The sequence below is a fragment of the Raphanus sativus genome, chromosome 2 (genome assembly GCF_000801105.2).
Source record: "Raphanus sativus cultivar WK10039 chromosome 2, ASM80110v3, whole genome shotgun sequence".
In the NCBI taxonomy this organism is placed as follows: domain Eukaryota; kingdom Viridiplantae; phylum Streptophyta; class Magnoliopsida; order Brassicales; family Brassicaceae; genus Raphanus; species Raphanus sativus.
The window spans coordinates 23156391-23168382 of NC_079512.1; the positions used below are offsets into that span (position 1 = coordinate 23156391).

At 34.0% G+C, this 11992-nt stretch overlaps 1 protein-coding gene across 1 annotated transcript; it reads right to left on the reverse strand.

Moving 5' to 3' along the window:
- Positions 1 to 5344: 5344 nt before the first annotated feature.
- LOC108834716 (uncharacterized) lies at positions 5345 to 11992 on the reverse strand. Its single transcript, XM_018608039.2, has 4 exons — positions 10107 to 11992; positions 6474 to 6761; positions 6162 to 6392; positions 5345 to 5894 (listed from the first exon to the last, which is right to left on the reverse strand). Exons 1-4 carry the CDS (start codon positions 11742 to 11744, stop codon positions 5436 to 5438), a joined length of 2616 nt encoding a protein of 871 aa, XP_018463541.2. The 5' UTR covers positions 11745 to 11992; the 3' UTR covers positions 5345 to 5435.

The window sequence follows — 11992 nt, forward strand, 5'->3', positions numbered from 1 at the left end:
TATGCGTTTATACGCTCTTGTCTTTCTTTCTTTTTTTAATGGAAATAATTATTTGCTGACGAATGCAAAAACTTTGTTATTTACTTTTTCAAATAACTGAGACTGGGGAATTGTGTTTCTAATAGGTCCTTTTATTTGAGTTTATGTTTAACTTCTAGCCTTCTAGGGTATGGGTTGTTTGTGCTTTTTAAATACTATTTTTGATTTTTACCAATATTTTTGCAGATTTTAATTATTATTTTTTTGTTTTTGTTTTAAAAAGTACTATATTTTAATAAATGATAAATTATTTAAAATATCACAAGTTAAGTATCATTTTTCAAAAATATACTCCCTCTGTTTCATAATACTTGATGTTTTGCTTTATTGCACAAAGATTAAGAAAACTAGATTTTTCTAAAAAAAATATTTTAAAAATATTATTTTAGAATAAATTAACCAATAATAAAAAAAGATACTAAAATCTAATTGATTGAACAGTTTACAATAAAGTTAAAGTTAACCTTAAAATCTCAAAACTTCATTTAATTTGAAACAAAATTATCCTTCTAAAACATCAACTATATTGAAACGGAGGGAGTATTGAATTTTGGGTTTAGACTTTAGTTATTATTGTTTAATGTTTAGTATTAAAGAGTTGGGGTTGAGTTTATAAATGTCTTTTCATAAATATTTAGAAATTAGCTTATTGTTATTTTATATCATACTTGTTGTAGAAATAAAAATTCTCTTTAATAAATTAATAATTAATAAATATTATTCTCATAAAGATAAAATTCTCATACAAGTTTTGTACATAAGATATCATTTTAAAATTAATGTGAAATAATTTATCAGTATTTCATATATGTAAATAAATTTATATATTTATATATAATATTAGTTAGTTGTAGTTTTTATAAATAAATTTTGAATAATTTTATCAATTATTAAATACGTAAAACAATACTAAAAATAATAAAATATAATTTTATTCATACAATATATTATATTAATTCTGTGAAAGATAATTGTTGTTCGAGGTTTAAAAAATTATTTAAACAAATTTTGAGTATCTTCATTTCTATAATATATATATATATATAAATTTTGAGTATCTTCATTTCTATAATATATATATATATGATTTATCTTTTGGTATAATATAGTTTTATTAAAAGATATAATAATAATTTTTAAAACATGTTAGTGTTTTTTTTTAAAACAATCATTATATTTTTATTTTTAATAGTAACTTCTGAATATTTTATAGGGATGTTCAATTTTACCGCAAGTTTGATACAATTTTAAAAATTTATCTTTAAAGAACACCAATTTTTATAAATAACTTAAATTTATGAAGAAAAATTAAACTAACTCTCTTAATCATTTTTAAAATTTAAGAACAATTTACAAAATATTTATATAAGTTTATAAAGTCAACCACACTCTCTAGATACTAAACATAAACAATAATCAATACATCATAAACCTAAATGTTAGAATATTTTGATCAAATGTATTTTTGAAAAGTGGTAGCCAACTTATATTTATTTCAAGTAATTTATTGGGAGAATTCTAACTTTATATCAAATTTGGTATCACTTTTCAAATTTATTTTCATATGATAATTATTTTCATAAATACCTTGAGTTTATTATGAAAAAGATAAATTAACCCTTCTAAGTTTTTTTTATATAAAATTTAACCCTTCTAAGTTATCTTATATATGTTTAATAATTATTAATAGAAATTTACAAACACAATCTTATCTCCTATATATTATCCTAAACAATAATCAGTAAACTTACTCAAATGCTATAATATTTTTTGATTAAGTATATTTTTGAAAAATGATATCCAATTTTGTCTATTCAATCAATTTCTTAATTAGTTTTTTTGTTTATCATCAATTTTTAAATCATTTTAGAAAACCCTCTTTGATATAAAGTCATTTGCTACAACACGAAAAAACAAATAATAATAGACACGAGTAAATAAAAATCAGACATATCTATTTAATTTTAAATTTTGAGAAACAAGTCTTTTTTTGTTTGATTATACTAAAATCTGAAACTTTGAAATCAGAAAAAATTACTCAACCTAAAACTGGATCATCAACCATCGGGATTGCCCACCACAGGAAAAAGGTGTTTTCATATGGCATGATGCATGCTAGAATTTTCGATATATGATGTTACACCTTGCCCAGTCGAAGCCCATTAAGCCCACCAATTACTTTATGGTCTACTTTTAATCATTTTAGAATCTAACGTCATTTTTTCATAATTTCAGTGATCCACCTATCAGCTAGTCCCAGCGGCTGTGTTGAAGTTGCTTGTAAAACCCCTCTGTTCGTAGTTGTTGTTCACAAATGCTGTGAAGTTATCTGTTCTCAACCTATTCACCTACCATTGTTGTGGTTTCTGTTTCAGAGTCTGTTACATCAGATTCTGTGAGCAACTAACTTCAGTAGTAAAACAACGCATACACTGACTGATCACACTGTTCGAAGTGAGCTTTCTCATAATTCGTCTAGTTTTAAAAGGATGGAACCTTTCGTCTCTTTGATGCATAAGTCCATTGAGTCAACCATCAATCTTCAACTGCTGAATGATTTCTTCAGCTCACTTGCTGGTTTTCATTTAGTTTTCATCATCCTTGACTAAAACAACCTTCTACTCACGCCAATAAACATCTAATCGATTCTTTGTACTCAGAGTACATCTCAAGAAGACCTTTGAATTCTGAACCAGACTTCATCACTGAAGAGTTACTTCAACAACAACCAGCTTAATGTGCAAATAAGTGTAAATGTCCAATATCCGTCGCTTCACTTTCTAGTTTTGCTACCTTCTATTCTTTAACACAGTGATCCACCTATCACATGCTCTCAAGCCCAGATATCTTTCAGAACAGAGAAGAAATACATTGGCTTCTCACGATATCCACTATGCTGAGACTTTTGGGGGTCAGAATTAACTCTAGTTCCCAAAGCTCATCTCTACAATTTACGTCTCTTTACTGAAATTGTCGTTGTTCATACAACTATAACTATATATTGTTTACTTTCATCCTACCTTGGCTCTTGATCCATCCGAGATTTCCAAAGGAAAAAATAGCTGGCCCAAACATAGTGCATCCCATATACCACGTGAAGCTGAAAACCGAGCCAGCCCAAATCTTTAGTTGGTTTCACCTCTCTTTTCCTAGACCTACCTTTGATTTCACGTAACGTGAGAACTCCTCCTTAATGCCTTCAAACCCTTCTCTTAGAATCCGATTATATTTAGCAGCTTTAGTCTCTTTGTTTCTTTTATATGTTTGCCTATTAAACTGTTTAGTTATTGTTATCCAATATAATTTTGTATAATAACTGTGATAAAAATGCAAGAAAATAAATATGAACAAATGAAAAAAACAAAAATTACATTGTACTGAGAAACAGAGACTAAATATATATATTCTGAAACACTGGTGTTATATAAACACCATAGAAAATCAATCTTTTTATTAAAACAGAATCCTACTTTTAGACCTAACATTTATTTTGTAAATTTTAAAATTAATAACACTGGTGTTATATAAACACCATAGAAAATCAATCTTTTTATTAAAACAGAATCCTACTTTTAGACCTAACATTTATTTTCTAAATTTCTAAATTAAATAATTTTTCTACATTATAGTTAAATCTATTTTATATCACTAATACACTTTTTATACTACTATTCATGTTTCCAAATAATACTATATTCTAAATTTCATTTGTAATTTTTATTATATTTTCGTAAATTTCATAATAATTTTTCAAGAGAAAAACAAAATTAGGTACACAGCTATAACGAAAAAAATAAGTAAAAGAGTGTTTCTCTTGTGGATGTTTATTCCAAATTCCTAATTCCTAATCATTGGCTTTGACTATACCATAAATCATAATCATGTTTAGCTTAACAACTTGAGAATATTTGGTGGCTCACATGTGGATGTCATAGCGGCATATACATGTTGTTGCAATTTCACTTTAGCATGTAAATCAACGCGATGTACCTACATGTCGATTTATATAAAATCGATTTTGTTTTTTTTTCTTTTTTTTGAAACTAAAATCGATTTTATTTACATGGCACATGAATATATTGATCGTTAAATATTACTCTTGTCACCATATTCATGTCAACACAGGTAAATGATTTGAAAGCCAGTTACAATAAAAAAACACACGTAAATGAGACATGTAATTTATTTTCTTTTCTTTTATAATGGCGAAAGCTGATCAAGTGAAAGCTATTTCTTTTCTTTTCACGAGACTGAAAACTATGTTAATCTGTTTTTTTTAATCGGAGATATACAAAAAGCATTGACCTATCTGTTTTTTTTTTCTGAAGCACAAAGTAATATTCCGTTGATCGCCCATTTATTTATCCTTTGTATAGCTTTATTGGAACCCACTAATTCGCCACGTACAGTTTATTGTACTATTTATGTTAAACACATCGATTATTTCTAGCTATATTATATATCAATGTGATATATTATAAATGCATTATATATATGATAAACATATGATATATATATATAATATATATTTGCAGTGTAAGCAAAAGTATTAAGACATAAAATAATGGTCTGTGACGCTGTACTAATACAGTTGATGTATTATCACTTGTCGTCCCTAGACAAACTTATAGAGAATACATGTTGTTGAGAAATCAAAATTAATTTTTAAATGTAATTTAAAAATATTGATAGTACATTATAAAACTTAAGCTTGATATTATACCCAGAGCCGCCTAAGCATATATATAAAAAGCATTAGCCTCAGCCCCTAACTAATACAATGTTTTTTGGGCCCCCTATTCTAAACACTAGTAAAAAACATCGCTACAGCCACGAAAATTTTCGTGGGTATGACCAAGATTTCGTGGCTATATAGAGTAAAAACCACGAAATGCTACGAAACGCGAAACGTACGTATACGCGCGTAGCAAAAAAAGAGCGTATCAAAAGACGTAGCAAAATGCCACGTTGTGCTACGAAACTTTCCGTGGCAAGCTTTGCTACAAACTGTATAATTGCTACGGTTTGATACGAAATGTGATGTAGCAACAGGCACGGTTTTGCTATGATTTCTTTCGTGACATGTGCTACGTCTTAGTGACGAAGAATTTCGTGGCTAGTTTAAATAATCATAAAAAAATAAAATCAATTATAAAAAACAAATTCGAAATATATATATATATATGTATATATATATATATATATATTTTTTTTTTTTTTTTTTTGAAACACAAATTTGAAATATATATAAAATGAAAAATGTGAATAAAAAGCCAAAATATCATTGAAACCAGAATATATTACATAAAAGTTGCAGTTTTAAACATTCAAAAGATACATGAACTGGAAACAAAGAACACAAAATATGGTAGCTTAATACATGAACTGACCAAACCTTACATACCAAAATCTTGGCACCACCTATCTAATTCAGATTGGTTATTGGTCGTGAGATGTTGTGGAGCTGTAGACGGAGCTTGAGATTGAACTGGAGCTTGGGGCTGACCTTGAGGCTGTGACTGAGCTTGAGGTTGAAATGGTTGTGCACTTGAGGCAGGAGTGGAAGCTTGAGATTGGAGAGTTTGCAGAATCATGTTGAGAGTTGCTTGGCTTGCTGACATCCCCCCAGTGACTTCAGTCTTGAAAGCATTGATCTCTGTCTTCAAAGCACTGAAATCTTCCTTGACTCCAGCAATGTCTTCCTTGACTTCAGAAATGGTGGTCTCGAAGCCAGACATGCGCATATCCACATCAAGGTTGCGCTTCAGTGAGACAGGAATTGGCACAGAAGGACTGCTGTTCTTGTACTGAACACTGCCAAGGCCGTAGACTGTACCCTTCTTTGTCGTTCCTCTCTGCAAAAAGAAAGGAAAAATAATCATAAGCAACCATTTCCACTCACAAGCACCATAACTAACTAAGACAAGTCACAAGCATTTCCAATCACAAGCACCATAACTAACTAAGACAGTCACAATCATTTCCAATAATTAAATTAGACAATCACAAGCATTTCCAATAATTAAATTAGACAATCACAAGCATTTCCAATCACAGTTGAATAACCAAGTATTAAACCAGTAAGCTGAAATAAATAAAATGAGGATGAGAGAAGAGATGACCTTGATGTATTCTTGGTTGAGAAGATAGCGCTTTGCATTTGAAGCAGCAGTGGAGTCAGTTGGACTGTCGCCAAGTGGAGATTCCTCTTCTAACATCTCTTCAACGGCTTGCTCAACCTCCAGCACAAGTTCCTCTGTACGTTCGTCTAGGAAGGAACCATTTTTACCCGTGTGAGTCTTCCTTGCAAGGGCTGTGTATGAAGGTAGTTCATCCAAACCTTCATCAACCATCTATAAGAAAGGAAACAGATGGAAGTTAGACAGCAATTAAGAAAAGAAAATTATGAAAAAAAAACTCAAGGCAGAACTTACCATTTTATAATGAATGCCAAGGAAACAGCATGGCCCTGCACCGTGCTTGTGCATCTGCTTCCCAACTGGAGCAGACTTACGAGATTTTGCAGCTTTTGCACTCTTCTTTTTTGCATGCTCAGTGCTGTACTTCTCAAGCATTGTTGCCCAATGAGTGTTTGACATGTAGGAAGGTTGCCTGTTATCTCTCCTGTTCTGGCTGATGCGGCCACAGACAGTAACCTGAGTTTGAGTCTTCCATTTCGAGTAGATTTCATCATGGAATTGGTCATCCCAGTAGTAGTGTTGCTACAAAAGAACACAAGACATTATAGTTAAACACTTATAGTTACTTATAGTTGAGAAAGGGAAAATGTGAATGAAAAAAGCACTTACAATGAACGCATGCCACCACTGATCGGGCTTCTCAGGTGGAAGATCGGTCCAGTTTGCCCACGACCCCCAGAAGTTTCCCTGCCATGTTGCTCGCATAAAAGCATGGACTTCAGGATCAATACCAAACCTGAGACAAGACAATGGCAAAAAACAAACAAAAATCATTTATTAAACTCTACACTTAGTCTACTTATACACGGTTCATCAAACAAAAATCATATATTATACTCTACACTTAGTCTACGTAATCATATTTTTACCTAACTAAAAATTTACAACACAACATTAACACAGAACATTGAGTTCAACTTACCACAATGCTCCATTGAGCTTGTCAGGATGAAGGTGTGGCTGGTTACGTCTGGATGGCGCACGGAGAAGAGCTTCTTCTCTTCTCCTGACATAAGGGGCAGGAGCCGCAGGCACTGCGCTTGAAGAACCGACAGAAGCGTGAGGTACAGCTCCAGGAGGTACAACTCCAGGAGGAACAGCTCCAGGAGGTACAACTCCAGGAGGAGGAGGAGGAGGAGAAGGGGCCATGGCAGAAGGCTCCGGTAGAGCGGGCTCGACGACGGGATTCGGTTGGGATTCCGGTGGAAGGAGCCATCGCTGAGAGAGAGGGAGATGAATCTATGAGAGACAGAGAGTGTGAGAGACAGAGAGACAGAGAGTGTCAAGAGAGAGAGAGAGAGAGAGAGAGTCTGTGAGAATGAGAGAGGCGGTGAGGGTTTGTTGTATAGAGGGAGAGAGAGGGACACGTGATGAATTAATGAGGGGGAAGGGGAAATATTTGCCTAAGTATAGAAATTGGGCTTTGACAAGAGGGAAAATTTTGGGTTTAGAGGGAAATGGGTTTTGGGTTTTGGAGGGAAAATTTTGGGTTAATTTTGGGGTGGGAAATGTGTTTAGGGTATAGATAGGGTTTAGGGTTTAGTTAGGTTTTAGAAAAATGTGTATTTTTATGAAATCTCAACCAATTCATTTTACAAATTCATTTTTTATTAAATCTCAACCAATTCATTTTACAAATTATATAAATTTCATAAACTACAAATTACTAAGTGGTTACTTATTTATATTATAATTTTAAGAAACTTCATAAACTACTTATTTATTTTACAAATTATTTAAATTTCATAAACTACAAATTACTAAGTGGTTACTTATTTATATTACAATTTTTAAAAACTTCATAAACTACTTATTTATTTTACAAATTATTTAAACTTCATAAACTACAAATTACTAAGTGATTACTTATTTATATTACAACTTTTAAGAACTTCATAAGCGACAAACTTGCTAAGAATTTTAATCAGATTCCGAATCCGAATCGGTACAAGCCTCATCTAAATCATCTTCTGAAACGTATTCGTCATTAGGAGGAACAACTGGTGTGGATTCATAATCTGAATCATCTTCGACAATATACGCCTCAATACGCAACATCCCGCTATGTGCAACAATTTGGTTGTGTGTATCATCTTGTAACGCAACAAGAGCATCCTCAGACGTTTCCCGAACCCCTCTAGGTATAACTTTTGTACATGTCCACCAATCGTTGGCTGATGTATGTCGTACCCGCGGATAAGGAATAAAACAGACTTGATCACAATTACCAGATAAGATAAATGGATCATACTTCTCATACTGCCAGCGCGGAGACACATCAACGATTCCCGATCTATGTTTTCGAATTCCCCGACCTTCAGTTGTATCAAACCACTTACATTTAAAAACCATGGCCTTCAGTCCAACAGAACCAAAATACTCAACCATCATTATCTCCTCGATCAAACCGTAATAGTCAGTATCTGTGGTTCCACGAACCTGGACGCCATAATGTTGGGTTTTCTTATCTTGGCCATGGCTATGTGTGTGGAAGCAGTAGCCACGTGAATGGTAAATCGGCCAAGATTTATACTTACGTTGCGGACCTTGTACAAAATCTAACATCCACATCGGAAACTCATATGTGTTACTCGCTTGCACAACCTGTAAATTTATCTTTAATTGATAAGTTTCATTCAAATTATAACTAAAATAATATCAAAAACTCACATAGTTTTTCACCCATTCGGCAAATTGTTGGTCTTTCAGTATTTGTAGGTCATTACTAGACATATATGGGTCTCTTTCCATCATAAACTCCTTGAACATCCTGTGTATTTTTTTAAAAGATTATAACTTCAGATATCCTGGAAAAAAAAAATCGAAGTACCTTTCATAGGGTTCGAATGTATCACAATTGAGCATCAGAAAAGTCTGGAGGACGGTGTAGTCATCATCGGTTAGCCATTTCTCTTCAGATTTTCCACTAACCCGACCTTCGTGATAAAACAAGTTAGGCACATCTGGATATTGATATGTAAATCGAACTTCTCCGGGAAGTGGAACCTCAGGTACCACTTGTGGATTACCAAAGAAGTTAGCAGAAGCGGTAGATATTTCCTCATTCACATATTGTGCAACGATGGAACCTCCAATGTGTGCCTTATTTTTAACTTTCTTTTTCAGATGGTACATGTATCGCTCGAAAGGATACATCCATCTATATTGCACGGGGCCACCTAAAGCAGCTTCGTCTGCTAAATGTACGGCAAGATGTTCCATAACATCGAAGAAAGACGGTGGAAAAATCTTCTCCAAATTGCAAAGCTTCACCGCAATGTTTTCTTTCAAAATGGCAACATCTTCATGCTTAAGTATCTTCGCAGAGATATCACGAAAGAAGAGTGCTATCTCTACAAAAAATAACAGGGGTTAGTCGATAATAACACATATCAAACTAATTATTAAGATTATGTACCTGAAATGGCAATGTGAACACTTTTGGGAAGTAATTCCTTAAACGCAAATGGGAGAAGTCGCTGCATAATGACGTGACAATCATGACTTTTCAGACCTGAAATCTTGCCATTCGTCTCGTCTATACACCTACTAAACTTTGAAGCGTATCCATCTGGAAATTTTATATCATTTTTCAACCATCGCAGAAATTCTTTTTTTTTCCTCCTTTGACAACCGGAATATCGGGACTGGCATCGTTCCATCATCCTTCATATGTAACTCAGACCGTCTGCACAAATCAGGTAGATCCATCCTCGACTTTGCATTATCTTTTGTCTTCCCAGGAACATTAAGAACTGTGTTGATAAGATTATCAAAGAAATTTTTCTCAACGTGCATGAAGTCCAGGTTATGGCGAAGAAGAAGGTTTTCCCAATATGGCAACTCCCAAAAAATACTCTTCTTCACCCAATTGTGGTCTTTGCCGTAGCCGTTTATAGTACTCGCAGATTTCTCGTGTCCATTTCCTCCACAATCGACAGTTTTCTTCAGACCTTCGATGTTGTTGATTCTTTCGCGGAGAATTTCTTCTCCTGTCAACCATGGTGGAGGATCATCAGTTACTGTCTTCCCCTTTCGAAAAGCTTGGACATTTCTTCTGTAAGGATGCTCCCTTGGCAAGAACATTCTATGGCAGTCAAACCAACTATGCTTCCTTCCATGTTGCAACCAAAAAGACTTTGTATCATCAAGACAATATGGACAAGCTAAACGGCCATGAGTCATCCATCCGGACATCATGCCGTAAGCGGGGAAGTCATTAATTGTCCACATTAGTGCGGCTCGCATCGTAAAATTTTGCTTCTTCGAGACATCATATGCTTCAACTCCATCGCTCCACAAACTTTTTAGTTCTTCAATTAACGGCTGCAGATAGATATCAATGCTCTTTTTTGGATGCCTTGGCGCAGGAACTAGTACTGATAAAAAGAAATATTCTCTTTTCATACACATACCAGGAGGTAGGTTATACGGGGTTACGATGACGGGCCAAACCGAGTGGGATTCACCGCTCATACCCACTGGATTAAATCCATCTGTTGATAATCCTAGATAAACATTTCGACTTTCCGCAGCGAAATCAGGATATACCTTGTTAAAATGCTTCCACGCTGCTGCATCAGAAGGGTGGTGCATTTCTCCATCTGGCGACTCATGTTCTGTGTGCCATCGCATTTGTGCTGCAGTAGCCTCTTGTTGGTAAAGACGCTTCAACCTCTCCGTAATAGGCAAATAGAACATTCTCTGTTTTGGACGCCTTTTCCCCTTTCCGTGGTTATTCTGGTGATATCTATCTTTTCCACAAAACCGACACACCAACAGCTCACGATCTTCTTTCCAAAATAACATGCAATTATCCTCACAAATATCGATCTTCACAACAGGGAGACCAAGCGATTTCGTCAACTTCTTCATCTCATAATATGACTCAGGAGCTATATTTGGTTGTGGCAAAACATCTCTAAAAGTTTGTGATATCTCATCCATACATGACTCCGCCAAATTATGATCAGTTTTTACTTTCATTAAACGAGATGCCAAGTAAAGTTGAGAAATACCTTCAACACATCCATCATATAGTGGTTGATTAGCGGTTTCCAAAGCTTCAAACACTCTTTCTTCATATTGCTCTTCATTAGGTTCTTCCATCAAATTTTCTGGTATTTCAGTTGACCCAAAGTCTCCTCCCGAAATATTCTCTTCATATGGCCCGTCTGCATATCTTGCTTCATCTCCCATAAATTGACCTCCCGTCGATGATTGTCCAACATCATAGTAAGTTTCTCCATGGCTTGACCATACATAATAATTACTTTTGAAGCCGACTCGGTAAAGATGACGAGATACGGTTCTTACATCACGTTGCTTTCGGTTTCCACAAGTTACACAAGGACATAACATGGTTTTTCGCTCCATGAAAGAATTTTGACTCGAGGCAAAGGCGATAAAAACTTCAACACCTTCGCTAAACTCTCTCGAAACATTATTATCAACTGGATCAATGTGTCGATCCATCCACTCTCGATTTTGAAAATAATAAGACATTGAAATCTCTCTCTTTTTTTTTGGGAAAAATGGTTTGATATCACGTTTTGATTGTTGTTATGGTTGTTGCAAGTGATTGAACTCTCGGGTGTTTGCTTGTTTATGTAGAAAAAATCTTGCCACTTTTTTGCCTCGATTTGCCACAAAATTTGCTACGCTTTCTGCTACGACATACCACGAATTTTGCTACGATTTGATACGATTATTTTCGTGGCACTCTTTAGAATCTTTTCTGCACCCAATCAGAC

What these genes read in the sequence shown, in the direction of transcription:
- LOC108834716 (XM_018608039.2), bottom strand. Translation starts at nt 11,744, where the DNA reads ATGTCTTATTATTTTCAAAATCGAGAGTGGATGGATCGACACATTGAT. An exon ending in TTGGCATTCATTATAAAATG is followed by an intron (nt 6,393 to 6,473) that starts GTAAGTTCTGCC and finishes CCTTTCTTATAG; the next exon opens with ATGGTTGATGAAGGTTTGGA. An exon ending in TCAACCAAGAATACATCAAG is followed by an intron (nt 5,895 to 6,161) that starts GTCATCTCTTCT and finishes TTCTTTTTGCAG; the next exon opens with AGAGGAACGACAAAGAAGGG.